General features: G+C 40.9%; 1 protein-coding gene across 2 annotated transcripts in view; it reads right to left on the minus strand.

The window, feature by feature from the left end:
• Nucleotides 1–3,553: 3,553 nt before the first annotated feature.
• Nucleotides 3,554–21,225, minus strand: part of LOC125464018 (N-acetyllactosaminide beta-1,6-N-acetylglucosaminyl-transferase-like) — a 31,715-nt gene continuing 14,043 nt past the window's right edge. Inside the window, exons 2-3 of one of the 2 annotated variants that reach the window (XM_048555954.2) lie at nt 18,450–18,539; nt 3,554–5,342 (exon numbers count right to left, since the gene is read on the minus strand). In XM_048555954.2, coding sequence (XP_048411911.1) covers nt 5,158–5,342; nt 18,450–18,539 — 275 coding nt within the window. In that variant the 3' untranslated portion in view covers nt 3,554–5,157. The remainder of the gene's footprint in view (nt 5,343–18,449; nt 18,540–21,225) is intronic. The other variant, XM_048555964.2, reaches the window with a different exon arrangement.

Consider the following 21,225-nt stretch of genomic DNA (forward strand, 5'->3'; position numbering starts at 1 on the left):
CCAGATTGACACCTCACTTTCAGGTATGCCCAGTGCTGCTCTTGGCGCACTCTTCATTGAACCAGGGTTGATCCCTTGGCTTGATGTAATGATTGAGTGGGGAATATGCCAGGCCATTCAGTTGCAGATTGTGACAGAGTACAATTCTGCTGCTGCTGATGGGCCACAGCATCTCATGGATGCTTTGTTCTGAATTGCAAGATCTGTTTGAAGTCTGTCCTACTTAACATGGTGATAGTGCCAGACAACATGATGAAGGCTATTCACAATGTGAAGGTGGATCATCATCTCCAAAATGTCTGTGTGGTAGTCACCCCCATCAATATTGCCGTGGACAGATGCATCTGCAGTCAACAAACTGGTAAGAATGAGGTCGTATGTTTTTCCCTCACTACTTGCTGGAGACCCAATCGAGAAGCTATGTCCCTTCGGACCTGATAAGCTCAATCAGTCATGCTGCTGCTGAGCCACTCTTTGTGGTGGTCATTGAAATCCCCCAGCCAGACTACATTTTATGCCCTTGCCACTCTCAGTGCTTCCGCCCAATGTTCAACATGGTGGAGTTCTCCCTTATCAGCAGAGGGAGAACAGAAGGTAGTAACCAGCAGGCAGTTTCTTTGCCCACGTTTAACCTGAAATCATGAGACTTTATGGGATCCAAGAGAAACGCCCTCTCAACTGTATGCCACTGTACCATCACCTCTGCTGGTGGGCATATCCAAGGATGTTGATAGTGGTGTCTGGGACATTATCTATCAGGAATGATTCTGCAAGTATGATTGTGTCAGGTTGTTGCTTCATTTGCTGCCAGACCTGCTGAGTTTTTCCAGCAACTTTGTTTTTGTTGCTTGATTAATCTGTGAAACAACTTTCCAAATTTTGGCACTAACCCTCAGATGTTCGTAAGGTGGACTTTGCAGGGTCGATATGGCTGTTTCTGCCTGATCTTTCCTAGGTGCCTAATTGATACTAGGTGGTCTGTCCAGTTTCATTTCTTTGAAATTTCGTAGCAATTGGTAAAACTGAATGGCATGCCAGGCCATTTCAGAGACCATTTAAGAGTCAACTACAGCACTGTAGGTGTAGAGTTACATGTAGGCCAGACCAGAGGAGGGTGGCATCAGGTTTCCTTACGTGATGGATATTCGTGAGCCAGATGGGTTTTTCTGACAATGGTTTTGTGGTCACCAGTAGTTTCTTAATTCCAGATATTATTTGTTTATTAAATTCAAATTCTACAGCTGTCAATGTGGAATTCGAATGCCAGTCCCCAGAACCTCAGCTTAGTTTTTGGATTAATAGTCTAGTGATAATACCAATTGGCCAGCACCTCCCCTACAATATTGCCCTAACATTGGGACAAATAGAAGGTTCCTCATACCACCTCCACTAACCTAGTAAGAAGGTTGCCCTGGTTTCCCACTCAGGGAACAGGCCAACTTCTCACGCACTGGGAAGGCAGGTAATCAAGGAAATGGGAAATGTAGAGGCCCTTGAAAAATTTTTCATTTCAGGCTGAGGTTTCCCATTGACCTTCTTGCTCAGAACTTAATTTCCAAAAGGTGATGAGAATGTGTATCCCTTCAGGTCCATCTCATCGAATTATTTCTCTTTGTTACTACCTTCAATGAGGGGTGAACCATACCCAAAAACTTTGGATACAATGTACAAGAGATTTAGAAGAATGGTTCCAGGAACAATAGGTACATTACCTGGATACACTGGAGCTCCTGGGATTGATTTCCTTAGAGAGGAGAAGACACAAAAGTGATTAGTTAGAGGTGTTCAATCTCAAAGGGTATCATACAGTAAATAAAGAGAAATCGTGTCCAAAGGCCATAGGATCTGTAATCAAAAGAGTCAAGTTGTTTGGTTCTTTAGCCAGAGATAATATGAAAAAATGTTTTATTCATTAAATGTTAAAGATTTGGAATGTACTATCTGATAGGGTAGTGGATACGGATGCAATGGTAGCTCGTAAAAGGGAAAGGCATAGACGTTAGGAGAAAACAAAATGGGGGGCTATTGGGAAAGATCAAGTAGAGACAACAAGACCATTCTGTGAAAATGTTCCTAGAGACTTAGTGGCTCAATGGACATCTGTCCGTACTGTAGTTTGGAAACAGAAAATTTTAATGTCAGGAATTCTGTCAAGAAGATTCACAGAAATAGATTTTAAAGGGCACGTTAATAAGGTATAGGAGTTTAGAGGGGGATTTCAGTGATGTGGAACCGAACAGCACTCCCCTGATATTGGTTGCAGAGTTAAAGGGTACACAGGTTACGCACAAGGCCAGACATGGAGCAACTCAGTTCTTGAAAGACTGGAGAAAGTTTGCAATAGGGAGAGGGAAGGCATGAAAGGATTTGAAAACAATATTGTAAACTTTTGAATTTGAGCTATGAGGGGACCAGAAACTAAATGAAGATTAGTAAACATATGATTGGATATGGGTAGAATTTTAGATTAGCTGAAGTTTATGAAAGGTGTAAGATAGGAGACCAACCTGAAAAACATCTAAATAGTCAAGTCAAAGATTGATGTTGGCATAGATGAGGACCTCAGCAGGAAGTGGCAGAAATGGATGATATTATGGAAACAAAAGTAGACAGTCAACAGAGCAGGGTAGAGTGTGTGTGTGTGTGTGTGTGTGTGTGTGTGTGTGGGGGGGTGCAGGGTGGTTCGAATAAAAAACAAAACTGAAGTTTAAAAGACTTGTTTGGTCAACTGGTTACATGTCCAAGATTTTGATCTGGGTCTGGATACAGAAAGTAAAGGAGTTTGAAGGAGAGTAGGTGGTTGCGGTTGATATGTAATACAAGGAAGTCAGAACTTTTGATCAAAATCATGTGGGTAGAGGTCACATGAAAGAGCAAGACCAACTGAGGTCCTTCTATAGAATGTCAATCTTTAAAAGTCCCAACATAAGTATAGTCTTGCACAATAAGGTCATGGATGTCAAAGGCCTCATCACCAATGAAAGTATGTCTAATTAAAATTAGATGCCATGTAGATTCTAGAACTCTTGATTCAGTCCAAATATAGCATGATAGCAGCTAGTAGGGAAGCCTGGAAAGCTCTCCAAGCCGATTCTATAGGTTGGAAACAGCCAGCTTGGACTAAACCTTGCATTATTCCATGAACTTCCACATTTTTTTTAAAAATACAAGAGAGATGGACAAATGATCAAAACAACCCATAATATAAAAGAATTATTTGTGGATAGTTTCTTTATAAAACAATTCAAATCTGCATTCCTGCTAAAATTAAGAAAGGTGAAATGTTGGCTGGTAGTGTACCTTGGGGAAGATTTTACTTCCAGCACTTGCTGGAAGAAAGAATTGATGTTTCAAATACATATTAAAGCCAATTCAAAATTCCTGAGAATTTTATTTCTTAAGAGGGACCACAGTAATGACTCATCCAAGTGTGAATGATGAATATTGCACCCAAATGAAACACCGATGATCTATCTTAAATGTAATCAGCTCTTTAATCAAAGAGGGCAGTAAAATGATCACATTACAAAAAGAAACATCCAAGACTGTCTGATTTGCAACCTTAGAGCATCACAAACTTGTAAGAGGAAAAAAAGTCATTGCTCATTTTATCAGCCTATTGCATTTAATAATACACTATACTGAGTGCTATGATGCTCATTTCAGTGGTCCCTACACTGCATCATCAAGAAACTATATTCATTTTACACTTAAGAATTATTTATTAATGTAGCCACTGAAAATGATTGTAGCATAATAATTTAATAAAACTAACAAAAAATATGGCTTTAATTCAATAATGATAGATTACACTGCAGTTAAGTCAGCACCTTGAAGGGGAGGGCTGGAGAATGCTTCAGGAAGAATACACTTAGAGTCTGGTATGACTCTTCAGAGCAATTCTGAAGAGGAGTCACACCAGATTAAAAAAAAACCTTAACTGTTTCTCTCGGTGTGGAGGTGTTGGTGTTGGACTGGGTAGACATGGTCAGAAATCATATGACACCAGATTATAGTCCAACAGGTTTATTTGAAAACACAAGCTTTCACAGCCTCACTCCTAACACTCGAAGCAGGAGTGAGGCTCTGAAAAAGTTTGCGTTTTTGAATAAATCTGTTGGACTATAACCTGTAGTCATGTGATTTTGGACCTTGTTTCTTTCTCTCGACAGATGCTGCCAAACTTACTGAGATTCTCCAGTATTTTGTTTGTTTCAGATTTCCAACATCCACAACATTGTGCCTTTGTTACGACCTTGAGATTAAATGTGTATTTTAGGCTTCATTGATCTCTGCCTTCATCCACCTTTGAGAATTCTTCTAGAATGTGACAATGAAATTCTTGGAAACACAGTCCTTTTTAAAGGATCACTTCAAGCAAATCAGTTTTTAAAATGTCTAGATTTACAATAGGTAAGGTAGACAACTTTATTTGTAGAACATTTGCCAGTAGTTTCAGAGACTTTCATTTTGTTACAATACTTCAGTTCACAAAAATCAAATTTTATATAAGTATTAGAGGGGGACTTGACAAGAAATCCCACTTTTGGTACAAGTTTCACTACAGGAAATCAAACCTGAGCATATCACAAGCTTCATTCCAAGAAGCACTGCAATCCGTCAATGCTTATATGTCAGTTTCAGAGCCTCATAAATGATCTTCTTATTCCAAAATAACAGTAGGTGACTTCGAAATAAAAATGTCATGAACAAAGATCTCAATGTTTTCTTACAGTTATTGAGCAGCGATTCATGGAAAGTGCAAGTGCAGCTTGTGCACGAATGATTTATATCTTACAGTATATAAACTTTATTTGCTCAAGTTCCCTGTTAAGCAAATGTTAACTAGTTACTTCTTGGACCCTATCCTTCTAAACCTTGGACTGTGAGCGAATTAAATTATCCTCGCCAAAAACGAGCAGATGGTAGGGAACATTCTCACACTTTTGAAAATTGTGCCTACAGGGTGTCTTTTTTTTTTAAAAAAGGGTATATTCAACATTTCCATGCTGTCAAAAGAAAATTACATGAAATAAAACAAACAAAACCACATTCTTTTTTTTAAATTGTAAAATATCAAGTACATCCCAGATTATTCGACAGTTTATGTTCTTGTTTTCATGTCCCGTGATGTTTAGAATTCATTTGAAGTCACTTTCAGGAGGCTGACTGTGGAGTAATGGTGCTCTGATTCCAAGCTTGTTTGAGGATCCGGTATTCTAGGCATTGTACGGTTGGTGGATAAGAATGGAGTTCGAATTTATTGGCAAACAAGCAGTTCATTTTATCCAGCCACTTCAAATCCCCAATTCCATAGATACAAATGTTTCTGATATAATGACCTGCAAGACACAAGAACTCCGATATAAACTTCAGTCAGACCATAAATTACACAACAACTTTAGAAAACACTTAATTATTCAGTTGTGCCATATCTCCATACCAAGTCCAGGTTCTTGCAGTTATGAAATCAGTCATACAACATGGAAACAGACCCTTTGGTCTAACTCGACCACGCCGACCAAGTTTCCCCAAACTGAACTAGTCCCACTTGCCTGTGTTTCGCCCATATCCCTTTAAACCTTTCGTCTTCACATATTGTCAAAACATCTTTTCAATGTTGTAGCCATCCCTGCATTACCATTTCATTCAGTTTACAAACAACCTTCTGCATGAATAAGTTGCCCCTCAGATCCCTTTTAAATCTTTCTCCTCTCACCTTAAAAATATGTCTCCTAGTTTTGCACTACCCCACTTTGGGAAAAAGACTTTTGCTGTTCATCCCATATATGCCTCTTGTGATTTTATAAACCTCTAAAAAAAAGCTCACCCCTCAACCTCCTATGCCCCAGTGAAAAAAGTCCCAGCCTCTCCTCATAACTCAAATCCTCCAGTTCTGGTAACATCCTGGTAAATCTTTTCTGAACCCCTTCAATTTAGCAGTATCCTTCCTATAGCAGGGCAACTAGATCTGTACACATTACTCCAAAAGTGGGTGGTGGACAGATGCTGCCAGACCTGCTGAGCTTTTCCAGCAACTTCTAATTTTACTCTAAAAGTGGCCTCAATGTCCTGCACAACTGCAAAATGACACCCTAACTCCTTTACTCAAAGGTCTGAGCAATGAAGGCAAGCAAGCTAAACACCTCTTTACCACACTATCTACTAGTGATGCCACTTTTAAGAAACCGTGTACCTGAACCACTAGGTCTTTGCACAACAACACTCCCCAAGGCCCTATGTAATTCCTGCTCTTGTTAGTCTTACCAAAATGCAACACTTTGCATTTAACTAAATTAAACTCCATCTATCACTCCCTGGTCCATTCACCCAATTGATGAAGATCCCTTTGTAATCTTAGATAACATTTTTTCAATGCCTACTATACCACCACTTCAGCCCCTGTTACTTATAAGTCTTAAGGATCATTTATTACGTTCCTACCCTCAAAACAAAACATATACACATACAAACATATTCAACATTCTGAAAAATAAAAATAAACGCTTGATAGTACAGAACTTAAAAATACTGCTACGAGAAGACAAGAAGTTGAAGCATTTTTTAAAAAAAATCTTGCACGTATCAGAACTTGGAAACACAAGACTTGGCAGAAAAAAGAGAGACTATTTTACACAATGAGAGAAGAGAGTGCAATTGGCTGGAGATAGTAGCAAGCACAGTTAACTGAATCTTAAATCACGGCACAGAGGGGTAAATTCTGATGGGTCAGTATGTTGCCATGTGGATGCGTTAGAGATTGGCCTTCTCCAACAAAGCTACTCCAGTGACCTCAGGGCGGGCAAAATGTTTTCGTTGAATTAAACAGTGGTTTTGTGTCTTAAGACCTCTTCAGAAACAAGAAAAATACTTCTACAACAGGAACCTGGATTAGTGCAACCTGGATTCAATTTAGAAACTGGTAAGTTTTCATTGAGTTATACAGTGCAGAGAAAGACCCTTCAGTCTAACTTGTCCATGCCAACCAAATATCCTATATAAATCTAGCCCCATTTGCCAGCATTTGGCCCATATCCCTCTAAACCCTTCCTACTCACGTACCCATTCAGATGCCTTTGAAATGTTGTAATTATTCTAGCCTCCACCACTTCTTCTAGTAGCTCATTCCACACACCAGCCTCTACATGAAAAAGTAGTCCCTTACGTCCCTTTTATATCTTTCCACTCTCACCTTAAAGCTCTGCCTTCTAGTTTCGGCTTTCCCAGGATGGGGGAAAAGGCCTTGTCTTTTTACCCTATCCATGCTCCTTATGATTTTAGAAACCTCTCTAAGGTCACCCCTTAGCCTCTGAAGCTCCAGGGAAATCAGTCCCAGTCTATTCAGCTTCTCCCTATAGATCAAACCCTCCAGCCTTGACAACATCCTCGTAAATCTTTTCTGAGCCCTTTCAAGTTTCATAACATCCTTCTTATAACAGGGAGACCAGAATTGCATGCAATACTCCAAAAGTGGCCCAAACAATGTCCTGTACAACCACAACATGACCTCCTACCTTCTATACTTTTCCTAACTGACCAATGAAGGCAAGCATACTAAATGAAGCCCAATGCAAGCTGGAGGAACCAGACCTCATTTTCCGCTTGGGGACCCTTCAGCCCTCTGGACTCAATATTGAGTTCAATAATTCTTGGGCCTAAACTCCCATGTCCCAGCCCCCCACCCCACACACCAGGCCTTGTTACCACATAGCCCGCTACTACACACCCCCTGTTGTTAGTCACTAACTGTCCCCATTAACAACCACTCACCCTCCCAGCCTGATTGTTAGCAACTCGTTTGTCTGTCCAACTGTCTCTCCCTCTCTCGCTCTCTCTCTCTCTCTTTGGGCTCTATCCTATCGTTTACTCTCTACCCCACCCACCTCCCTATTTTCTGCATATAAACTGACATTTTCCCACCCACCATCAGTTCTGAGGAAGGGTCACTGGACACAAAACGTCAACTCTGTTTTCTCCTCCAGATGCTGCTCAGCTTTTCCAGAAACTTTGTTTTTGTTCCTGCTTTACTTCACTATCCTATCTACCTGCGATTCCATTTTCAAGGAGCTACAAATATGCACTGCAATGTTTATTTGTTCAACAACACTCCCCAGGGTCCTACCGTTAAGACTGTGAGCTCTGCCTTTCCAAAATGCAGCACCTCACATTTATCTAAATTAAACTCCATCTGCCACTCCTCCACCCATTGGCCCACCTGATCAAGATCCCATTGTATTCGGAGGTAACCTTCTTTGCTGTCCACTATATATCCAATTTTTGCATCATCGGCAAACTTACTAACTATACCCTTATGTTCACATCCAAATTATTTATATAAAATGATGAAAGGCAGTGGCACACTGCTGGTCACATGCTTCCAACGTGAAAAACAATCCTCCACCATCATCATCCTGTCTTTTACCTTTCAGCCAGTTCTGTATCTAAGTCGCTAATTCTCCCTGTATTCCACATGATCTAACCTTACTAACTAGTCTATCATGAGGAACGTTGTTGAAAGTGCAGGTCCACATTGATCACATCCACCACTGTGTCCTCATCTATCCCCTTGTTACTACTTTAAAAAAAACTCAGTCAAGTTAGTGAGATACGATTTCCCATGCACAAAGTCATGTTGACTATCCCTAATCAGTCCTTGCCTTTCCAAATGCATGTAAATCCAGTCCCACAGGATTTCCTCCAACAACTTGCCTCTCACCGATGTCAGGCTGACCAGTCTATAGCGCCACAGCTTTCGTCAATTGTGGCACAACATTAGCCAATCTCCAGTCTTCTGGTAACTCACCTACATTCCAATGCTAAACCATAGTCAGTGGTTTGTTCAGTGAGAAAGAAACAGCAATTGTCAGGTGTGCCTTAAAGGAACCCTTCATTATTCTAAAGAATGCATGCGTACTGCTTTTTATCGTTGTAGGATAGCCGAACTCATACGAGAGCTGCTATGCGTTTGATTTTAAAATACTTACAGATGGGAGAATCAAAGTTTTCCTCCGCATTGCTTCTACAAGACCAAAATGCATATATAAAAATTGACACATGCATTGTTACTTCAAATGGTCTCAATTCACAAAACATTACTATCCTTATATCCAGCATAAAGGATGGGCGTGGAGGGCTGAAGGCATATTTGAAACCCAAATTTAATCAGTTGGTCAGATTCTTACTTTTTATGCAAATTGAGGGAAGAAATTTGACTGCACATTTGCAAACAGCATGCTGTGCCCACAACAAACATGCATGATGAGGTGGAGTCAAACAAGGCCCAGTACAGAAATAAAGTTGAGATGGCAGGAGCTATTCAAGTCAAATGCAGAATGGGGCAAGAGCAACACCCAGATTTAACAACTCTTCACTGGAATCAGGAGTTAGGAGGAGAAAGAAAAATATTTTTCTCCAGAAACATGATGACAACTGTGAAAAGATGTGCAAGTGTGAAGGTGGATGAACACAGCAGGCCAAGCAGCATCTAAGGAGTACAAAAGCTGACATTTCGGGCCTAGGCCCTTCATCAGAGAGCTCTCTGATGAAGGGTCTAGGCCCGAAACGTCAGCTTTTGTACTCCTTAGATGCTGCTTGGCCTGCTGTGTTCATCCAGCTTCACACTTTGTTATCTTGGACTCTCTAGCATCTGCAGTTCCCATTATCACTGTGAAAAGATGTGGTCGGGAGAGGCTAAAGGAGAACAACAAAAATATTAGTCACTGGTCGAGAGAGATAATAGGAACTGCAGATGCTGGAGTATCCGAGATAACAAAAGTGTGGAGCTGGATGAACACAGCAGGCCAAGCAGCATCTTAGGAGCGGGTTCAGTGAAAGAATTGGGTTTTATAGCTTCACCAGACCAGGTCAAGTGATTAGATTTCTTGTTTGCCTTGATCCGACGTGTAATTTCCACTCGCCTTTCCCTCCGCCTGCCTCATCAAGTATGCTCCATAATATTGATTCTTACACCCATATAAGTTAAGCAACCTCCACCTTTTAATTCTTGTGTAATTCCTTACCATGTTACATACTCTCCCTCAGCTGACACTCAAATCACCTTTAACCTACAAAACACGCTCGCCTCTGACTTCCACCAAATGCAATGCATCTACTGGGTGGATGCTTGACACCTCTGTTACTGATTTTTTTTTCCTCATACTCTTGCTTGGAGAAACAAGTACAAAACACAAGGATGCAGGGTGATGACTGGAGGCAGACCACAAATTGTCCAGCTCACTGATGCAGCACAGCTACTCTTGGACAGAAGTGGCAAATCTGTGGCTCTCTCAATTTCAGGCAAAAGGACAGGAAATTTGCAGATTGAAGGGGACTTGAAAATATTTCACACTTGTGTTGGCTTAATTTGGTCAATGGAAGAATGATTGATAGAGGGGGTGATCATTGAAATAACAACTTAGTTATGACAGTTCAGTTATTTCTGCCCTCTAGAACCTGCAATCAGCAAAGGGAGAGATGATGTACAGGATCGTTCGGGTGGCCGGGGGGGGGGGAAACCAAAAAAAAAGGATGGCTGTTAGTGGTTTTCAAAAATTGTAGCTACAATAACAAGCTGACCCATACCTACCTGAGGATATTTCTGGCAGTAATACATGTGGCAAGATTGACAATTCTGATTTTAACCTTCACTGCTAAAGTATGCCTCAAGAGCCCCTTTGGCGTTTTTGAAAAAGAATTGTTCATGGAACTTGTGTAAGGCTGGCTAGACCATCATTTATTGACCAGAGGGGTAGTCAAGAATGAATAACATTACTGTGGATCTGCAGTCACATCTATGGTAGATTTCCTTCTCTAAAAGGTCATTAATGAATATTAGGGCTTTTCCAACAGTTGACAGTGGTTACATAGTGGCCATTAGACTAGCCCTTCATTCCCAGATTATGTTCAAATCAAATTTCACCATCTGCCATTGTCAGATTTGAATTCACGTCTCCAGAACTTGGGGTTCTGAATTACTAAATGAATGCTGTTTACCAACAAGCTAAAACTACCTCTCCACCTCCAAACTATTCAGCTTCGCAACCATGTTCAGGATGAACATACTGCTATTGTTCTCTTGCCCTTAATTGGCAAGTACTAAAGAACACCTCTGGCTCTCAAAGAGCTCAGCTGATTGATCAAAACTTGATTGCCTTGTGTACAGTACCACCATGTAGCAGTGTATGTCAAACAGAGCTACACCTCACTTCCCTCTCATTGTAGCTATCACTGTTCAAGGGAAAGTTCATACAACAGCTGTTGCAAACAATTCAGCTGTCAGTTTTTGATTTTGTGCTCAAAAACTGCACTATCCTTGATTTATTCCTTGTAGCACTTAAAAGGGAGCAGAGTAAAACATATTGAAGATATTTGTTGTTACAGTCAGAGAACAATTCATCTTCGTGGAGGCTACAGATGTCTATTGAAGTGACAATATCAGTTTGCAGACGTATTACTTTTCTGAGAATAAAAGAACTTGTGCCTCTGTCTATACACTGCATTTTCTGGGCAGAACTTCTTACAATTTTAGCTCCTCTATTGATCTTAACTGTTTGCTAATTCCACCAAAACTTGCCACACTTCAATAAAATGGAAAATCAGTATGTGAACTTTTAAATTGAGGTGAGGCATCATAAAGAAATTGGAGGTAAAAAGTACACACAATCTGTCAGATTGCCTACAAGTGAGTAACAAACTCATGAGAAATGTAAACAAAATCAGAAGGCTAGAGACTAAACTCAGAAACGTGGTTTCTAGCCTGTACAGAATCTTGGTTAGTTTATTTTAAAAAATTCAATCAGGCGATGTAGACATTGCAGTCTAGACCAGGATTTTATTTCCAGCCCTAATTGTCCTTAAGATGATGGTGCTGAGCTGCCTTTGTCAACTGCTACAGTTGATGTGGCATAGGTAAACCCACAGTGCAGTTCTAGCATTTTGACCCAGCAGTGAAGGAATGGAGCTATAGTTTCAAATTAGCAATCTATGCACACAGTTCTTTTCTACCAAATGTGAAAAGAATAAAGCAGGCTCTGAAAGTGCAAGCGAGATTTAAGGGGAATTCTCAACTGACAGGGTGAACTAACATGAAGCAATTCAACAAGTTGTGGCTCTTTTATCTACTTATTAAAAAGGGTGAGAGATGATCTGATAAATAAAGTGGATAAAAGATAGAACTGGCCAATAACAGACTGAGAAAATGGGTTGAAAGGTAATGGAGAAGCAGCAAGATATTTAAGGTAAGGTTTTACAGCTCCTATTTTATTGAGATAAAGATTGAGAATGATACACCATCCATGACTAAGAAAATTAACAATGGTGATAAAAAGATGGACAATATATATTTTGGAATATGGATTTCAAAATTGAGCCATTGGATGTGTGTCAGTCCTGCAAAGGTTTTGGAACAGTAACCTAAATGCATCAATTCTAAGAAAGCATGCAACAGTAATCAAGTGCCTAGGAGAACCCTTGTAGCGATAATGGATAAAACATTTATACTTTTGAGTTTATGACAAAAACAGTAAACATGTCAAGTCATTAGTTCCGTTTTGATTTCAGAACAGAATGTTAGATGTTTCAGTTCAGAGGAACAAGGAGTTCAATTTAGTTTCTCCCAGCGAGAGAATCAAGTTTTTAGTTCAGATGAAACAGTTACCTTAGCATAAGTGGCTTCTAGTCTGTGTAACTTCCAAGCCAAAACAGCATGGACAAAAATCATTGGTCTTGTTAGGTCTGAGAAAGTTCAACTCATTAGAATTGTGAAGGTTCATGCTGATGGTCTTGGAAGTCAACTCCAGTTGAGATGGAAGCGAACATTCTCAGTGATGGGAGTATTTGTAAAAGAATTGTGTTGAGATACAAAATTTCAGCACCGTGTTATGGTTTGTATATTTTCCTCTCATACTCCAATTTCTATATTTATTAAATCCTTTGGGAAATTTTTATACCAGTTTTTTTAGCTTCTAATAATCCTTGCATTCTGCTTTTTTTGTTAATTTTGATTCTGTTATTATGACCCCACACAATGGTAATATTGGACAACTTTTACAGAGTGTTTCGTGTGTGGAATGAACTTCCAGAGGAAGTGTTAGATGCAGATAGAGTTATAACATTTAAAAGATATTTGGATTAGTTCCTAAATAAAAAATGTTTGGAGAGATATGGACCAAGTGCAAGTAGATGGGATTAGTTTAGTTTGAAATTATATTTGGCACAGATCAATTGGACTGAAGTGTCTGCTTCTATGCTGTAGAACTGATGCTAGGACATGTCACATCCCAGAACGAAGCGTGGTTTGACAGCTCATGTTTAATTATTGTAGCTGGTTGACAGTGGTGACTAATTGCAACATAGTCATGAGGCTGCAAATATTTTGCAATAATATTGTTGTTTTTCCATATGTGTAAAACAAAATCAAACCAGTATAGGTTTCCCTGGCTGGAGAATCTGGTACCGGGGACAAAGATTTGGAGTATTACTTCATTTTGGCGTGGAAAATTTATGAGATGTAGCACCCTTTGAGGGCTGTTGAAGGATCAGGTTATTCAGTATATTCAAGACAAAGATTTATACATTTCCAGGTATTGAATATATCAAGGACGTAGGAAAATGTTGTTGAAATGGAAGACAAACCATGATCTAGCTGAAAGATGGAGCAGGCGCAAGAGGCCAAACATGATATTCTTGTTCCTATGGTCCTATTTACAATACTATAAATTGAATGAAGAAACAATAACTATTCAGAAGTCATTGGGACAAGGTAAAGAACACTAAATGATGGATTAGGCATATTTTGGACAAAATGTCATGTAACATCTGGAAGTAGTTCTTTTCCAATGTATCTGGAACCCAAGATTTTTTTGAATAATCCACTTACATGGGGAAGTACAGCAAAATTTATTTATTTTTCTTTTAAACGCAAAATAGAATTGTCCTAGGTTGCTTTATTTAAAAGGTGATAATTGTTTAGGATGTTGTGGGTTGTCTCAGCTGCTGTGATGGAATTTCTCAAAATGTAAACAGAGTTTTCAGAGCAGATAGTTGGATGTGGATTGACTCAAAGACTCCGAAGCGAGACTCCAGGTTTAACAGACTTTAACCAAAGAAGTTTAAAACAGTGTACACATTGGTGTTAGAGTTATAATGCATAAAAAGCAACATAAAAGCGAATACTCCAACTGAATAATTTAAAATTCATTGAGAATAGCAGCACACACAGTGTGTCAAAACTGTAGCATGCAGGATCTCCAGGATACCAATGGATATACATATGTTAAGTGTTTGCAGTTTAAGGAAACAAATGCATGACAGTGTCTGTGTTAGTATTCAAGAATCTGAAATGTTTGCCCAAATAAGGTGTTGATCACTGTACATAAAAAGTTACTTGAGCATGGTCACTGAGGAGCAATGGTTAACGTGAGTGGAAACTTTGACTCAGATAAAGGTTGAGTGAGGACAGCTAGGAGTGTTTCAGAGTGGGAATTTGATGCTGAAGGGATGTAGATGCTTTAACCAAGGTCACTGTGATAAATAAACTCTCCAGCACCAAAGGTAAGCGGGAAAGGATAAAGGTAAGGATTGAGAGGCTGATCTACAGTGAAACCAGCAGTGACATCACAAACCACAGCATGACAAATACAGGAAAAGCAGCCGAACGGTGAGTAGGATTAGTGAATACTCCTAGCGTTAATTAAAGTATGGTCTTGGTTATTTTTGGGTCTCTGGTTGGTTTTCTCTTTTTACATAAAATTAAACTTTATGCTGACCATGCTATTTATGACGTAAAAACAATTCAACTGCAATGAAGTGAAAAGAGCATGGCAACTAGAGTAACTTAGACGACATGTCCATCACGGGCCTGCTGCAGGGCCACAATGATGCCGCCCGAAGGTTGCAGGAACAGCAGCTCATATTCCACTTGGGAACCCTGCAACCCAATGGTATCAATGTGGACTTCACAAGCTTCAAAATCTCCCCCTCCCCTACTGCATCCCGAACCAGCCCACCTCGTCCCCTCCCCCCACTGCATCCCAAAACCAGCCCAGCTCGTCCCCGCCTCCCTAACCTGTTCTTCCTCTCACCAATCCCCTCTTCCCACCTCAAGCCGCACCTCCATTTCCTACCTACTAACGTCATCCTGGCTCCTTGACCTGTCCGTCCTCCCCGGGCTGACCTATCCCCTCCCCACCTACACAGTCCTCCCCACCTATCTTCTCCTCTATCCATCTTCGGTCCGCCTCCCCCTCTCTCCCTATTTATTCCAGAACCAGCTCCCCATCCCCCTCTCTGATGAAGGGTCTAGGCCCGAAATGTCAGCTTTTCTGCTCCTGAGATGCTGCTTGGCCTGCTGTGTTCATCCAGCTTCACACTTTGTTATTTAAGAAGTTAAGTAAGATATTATAGTGAAGGCAGAACAGGTGATGTGTAGCTGCTGCAGCATGCATCAGCTGCTGGACACCAAGGAGATCTACAGCAAATATATCTGCAGGAAATATACATCGATCAGGGACTGACTGAGTTTGTTTTCCTTATAGCAGGGAGATCAAGAAGGACCATGATTGAGATGTAAAAAAAAAAATGGAGGTACATTGGGTGGTCAGGAATAAACTTTTCCTAATGATGGAAGGATCAAGGACCAAGAAACATGCACTTAAGCGTGGGTCAAAAACATTTCTTTACCCAGAGGACGGTGGGAATCTGGAACTCTGCCTGTAAGGGTAGTAGAGGCAGAAACCCTCATAACATTCAAGTAGTACTTCGATATGCATGTGTAATGCCAAGGCATTTAAAAGCTATGAGCTAAATCCTGGAAAATGGGATTAGATTAATTAGGACAAATTCTGCAGGTCTGGCAGTGTCTGTGGAGAGAAAGCCGAAATAACATTGAGTTCAGTGACATTTTTCCAGACCCTGCTGAGTCTTTTTCCAGCAATTTCTGCTTTTGTTTCTGATTTCTAGCATCTGCAGGCCTTTTGGATTATTGTTTAGATTAGTTGGTGCTTGTTTTTGCTTGGCATGTATATAACAAGCTGAAGGGCCTTTCTCTGTGCTGTAGATCTCTAGGACTCTGATTATCCCTGATCAAACCCTGCTTCTTCAAGTAGAGATTACTTCTTCAGAATTTTCTATAATAGTTTCCCAATCCTAATTAAAACTATACTAGCTCACTAACCAAGAATTCGAGTAAGATGGTGGCAGAGTAGGATGCTCCTGTTGGAGCTCCTCTGCTCGCTGGTCCCTTTATTTCTTTTCTGTCTATTTCTCCCCACCTTTTTGTAGCTTTCCCTTTCTTCCCCACCTCCTCACCTGGAGAGGAGAGTCACAGAACGAGTACGGGCTGGGGTCCTGCGATGGAGCCAGCACAGGGAAATGTGGCCTTGTACAATGGGACCTGGAGGCAAGCCCAGTAAGCCTCAGAACACTGCGAGCAGTGAGCCCTGGAGTAGCACGCAGGTAGAACGTCCTGGACATAGACTGGTGTAAGGGGGTAATCCTGCCATTTCCCTTACAGCAGCTGAGTGCCCACATGGAACAGAATGGGGCTTACAGCAGATGGCTGTCAGACTGGTATCTAGCACATGTGGTCAGACCACATGCAGAGGTCCTGAACTGAGCTGCTACACTAATGTCTATTTCCAATTTCCTACCATACTGTAATGTTAAACCTTTAATTTTTTCCAACCTATTTTTCAACTCTAAGTAATAAAACTACTTGAGGTCGGTTGGCTCGCCAAGCTGGCTTGTTTTTCCCGCAGAAATTTCATTACGTGCTGGATGACATCATCAGTGCAGCCTCCAATGAAGTGCCGGTGTTTTCTCCCGCCTGGTTTTTAAACTCAGGAGTCCGCAGGAGTCCATTGAGCTGGATTGCCTCACTTCTAGTTTTCCTTTGTGGTGGACTGTATATGGGGTTGAGTTCTATAGTATTTATTGATGGCTTTCTTCGTGGAGTGCCAGGCTTCCAGGAATTCCCATGCCTGTCTCTGCTTAGCTTGTTCCAGTTGAATTGATGGTTCTCCTTATCCGTGTGGATTGAGATGAGTGAGTATTGGTCGTGTCTTTTTGTAGCCAGTTGGTGTTCATGTACCCCTGTTGTTAGTTTCCTTCCTGCTTGTCTGACAGTGTTTCTTACAGTCTCTGCAGGGGATCTTATAGATGACATTGGTCCTGTCCATGGCAGGGAGTAGGTCTTTAGTTCAGGTGAGCAGTTGTCATAGGGTTGACATGGGCTTGTGTGCCACTCTGATGCCCAGTAGTCATAGGAGTCTCATGGTAAATTCCAACTCGTTCCTGACGTAGGGTAGTGTGATGAGTGTGTCAGGGTGTGTAGTAGCTTCCTAATGTTGTTCATATAGGCATCTTTTGACCCAGTTTTTTGGATATCTGTTACCCTTGAAAACCTGGAAGAGATTCTTCTTCTTCTTGGCATAGTTCTGTGTTGCTGCAGTGTGTTGTTGCCCGTTTAAATAGTGTTTGCACGCAGCTTCATTTTATTGTGTTGGGATGGTTACTGTTGAAGGTCAGTACCTGGCCTGTGTGTGTGGCTTTTCTGTGTACTTTCGTTTGGAGTTCCCCATTTGTCTTGCGCTCTACCGTGACATCCAGGAATGGGAGCTGTTTGTTCTTCTCCTCCTCTCTGGTAAATTTTATTCTGGTGAGGCTGTTATTTATAAGTTTGTGCGTCTCCTCTAGTTTGGTCTGTTTAACAGTGACAAAGGTGTAGTCCATGGAGCGTATCCATAGTTTTGGTTGGATTACTGGAAGGGCTGTCCTTTCCAGTCTTTGCATCACTGCCTCTGCTGTGAGTCCGGAGATAGGTGGTCCCACTGATGGCTTGTTGATTTGTTTGTATGTTTGGCCGTTGAGATTGAAGTGGGTGGTGAGGCATAGGTGCAGTAGTTGAATTCAAGCATGTTAGCCTGGTTGCTAAGTACTGTGGGTGAAGTGTGTATTTAACAATAATTGCCTGAACTGCATAATTAAGAAAACTAAGCTATTCATTCAAGAACCTTAAAGAACATTTCATGCCGATAAAAGTAGGAAAAACAAATACACCAAGGCACACATCACATGGATAGCTCATCAGAAACTGCATTAGAACTTCCAAGCAAATGCCGATTTCAGACAATTCTGGCAAGTTCTCGATACAGGTGCTCACCCGGTCAATTTTCCATGTCTCATGAGAGAAGACAGATGGAGAAAGCACCAGGAATATGTCACATGCAGATCAACAGAAACTGAAAAGCTGCTTTCAACTCCATAACAGGAACAATATCACAGAAATAATATGCAGTGTTTCATTAAGGTTACGAATGCAGTTACACTTCAGTATTAAAAGAGTGTGATTAAATTGCTATTACCAATAATGCAATACGACAAATTGGAAATACAGGTAAATTCTAGCCAAATAATTTGCAGTAGGAGGCAAAGTTAAATTTGGAATAAGTTACCATGGCAACCATCATGGCTCTTTTGATCACTCCATTTTACGGCACGCAAATTTCCTTGCCAGCCTGCAGATGGCATTGAACCAGGTACACCTGAAGGATGGATGTTTAACATTAATATCAATTGCAAATACCGAAAAACTATTCAGTGTATTTAAGAACAATCTTGCATTTTTTGTGCTGATCTAAATAATGTAGGAGAATTGCCAAATTTCTTAGGTTAAAATTTCTACAAAGTTTAATGATATGCATGGAAAATTTGCAATTAACCTATAATTGTGCAATTTTTAAGGTACTTTCAAGAAAAAACATTTCAATTATATATCAAAGAAAAATCAAGCTCTTCGATCTAAGGGGAAAGAACTATGGCCCGGATTGAGGAGGTGGCAAGGCAAGAGCCACAGCTGCTGTCCTCAAAAGGAAGATGCCCTTAAAGATAAAATGAACAAAACTAAAATTCCTCTTTCCTGATGGTGGTTAGGAATTGACGACAAATCTGTGGGTTTTATTTGCATGCAACAGAAAAGGTGTCTGCAAGCCACAAAGCACGCTTCCTAATTTCCCGGGTGAAAATGTAAGTTAAAACTATTGGGCCCCTTTGTTTTAAATTTAATGTGGGAATCAGAAATAAATAACTTTAGCTTCTTTGGTGTTACTCCGTAACATGAACTAGAAGAAGGTGGTCCTTTAGCCCCTTAATCCTGCTCTACTAAATCAATAAAATTATGGCTGATACGATAGTAATACGGTTTGAAAGACAATGTCTTGAGAACAGTGACCCACCAACTGTCTCTGCTACTCCGCCCGTTTCCCTGTACCCGGCCCCATAAACCCGACTTCCTTGCAGATTAGAAAGCAACACCAACCGCCTGTCTAATTTATCCCCTTAAAACGTATTCAATGGTCTGGCCTCTGACATTTCCACAACACCACACCGACGGTATAAAAAAATCCAATGATAATGATCGTCAAGAAAAGTTCCTCTCCAAATGATTGAAACAAATTAGTTTCTTTTTCCAAGAGTGTATTTCAGCTTTGGGGAAATGTTTACATTTTTCACTCTTTCAGGGGAGACAATGATTACTGGTCCAGTTATTCACAGGCCCAGACTAATGCTCAAAGAACATGGATTCATACCCCATCACTGCTTAGGTATTTAAGATTAGTTAATATAAATTAGGAATGCGCTAAGGTCTCTTGTAGCAGAGCGGTGCTGACCTCCATCTCTGGACCAGGAAGACCTACCCCAGAGGTGGGTCACAGCATCTTTGAACACATTGACAATAAACAGGTTGGAAATAAAATCTGGAATTTAAAGCCATCTTAGTGACCATGGTAATTATCATCAATTGTTGTGAGATCCCATTTGTTTCACTAATAGCATTCAAGTGGTAAGTCAAAAGGCAATTAAAGATGGACAACAAATGCTGATATTGCTGATGATACCCATGATAAAAGAATGAAGAATGAAGTAACATATTCCAGTTGCATTTAACTAGTGCCATCATTATAGATATTTGCTAGACAAACAGCATCTCCTATAGGCACTGTTCTCATCACATTCCATCCACCTTTTGTTCAGTCTCAGTACAGGAAAGTTTTTTTTTAAACTTGTCCTGCTACCTTTAGGGACCTGTGGACATGCATTCCAAAATCCCTATATACAACTTCACTTTCTTACCTCCAATCGTACAGAGACAGAGATTAATTAATGTTTGACTGTCACCACAGTAAACATACAGGCATACCAGAGGTATCAAGGAGGATCTCCAGGGAGGTGAAGAGACAGCAAGCATTGCTCTTTGCCTTAAAGGCCTCCTTCGTCTCAGTCTGACATCCAGAGGATCAGCAAGTCCCTTTATGTCAGACCATATGACACAAAGTCCACTGACAGCGCAGCCTCCCACACATTCCTGTCGTCTATCACAGAGGTCTTAAATGATAACACTTGGGAGATGCTGGATCAGCCATCATCTCTGGATGAGCTGAACAAGGCCGAGTCCTTTGAGAAGGGCAAAATTCCCATAAGTGACTGCTTACTTGCAGAGTTGTGTTAAGCTCTGTGGGACTCGATTGGCCAGGACCTGCTGGAGGTGTAAAACAATAGGTTTCTGGCTGGTAGCATGAGTGAATCCTTGAGAAAAGGCATCATCTACAAGGAGAAGGGGGAAGAGGGATGAAATTAGAAGTTGGTGACCAATTTCATTGTCGAATGTGGATTATAAAATTCTGTCTAAGGTCACTGTCAACCATACCAGGTCTGCTCTGAGATCAGTGATTCGCCCCGACCAAACTTGAGCTGTATCAGGCACAATGATCTTCAAACTAACTTCACCTCCTCAGGGACATGATCTCCAATGTGCAGGACAAGGGGGTTGGATGCCTGCCCATCAGCGTGGACCAGGAGAAGGCCTTTAACAGGATATCACATGCCTACATGTGGGACATGGTCTGCAAAATGGGATTTGGAGAGGGAATCTGCATGAGTTTGTAGACACGCCGAGCCGGTGTGTTTGATTGCAGACATTTCGTCGCCCGCTAGCTAACACCGTCAGTGTGCCTCCACTGAAACATTGGTGTTCGGTTCTGCCTGTTATTTATACCCCTCCACTGGGACAACACATCCATAATATCACGACACAAACAGAGGCATGCCAAGGAATTCCTGGAGGCCTGGCATTCCAACTGGAACGTCATCAACAAATCCACTGAACTGGAGCCAATACACAAACCACTGAAAAACAGAACTGGAAGTAATGCCAACCATCCCAGCAAACAG

Source organism: Stegostoma tigrinum, chromosome 2 (assembly GCF_030684315.1).
Source record: "Stegostoma tigrinum isolate sSteTig4 chromosome 2, sSteTig4.hap1, whole genome shotgun sequence".
Taxonomy (NCBI): Eukaryota; Metazoa; Chordata; class Chondrichthyes; order Orectolobiformes; family Stegostomatidae; genus Stegostoma; species Stegostoma tigrinum.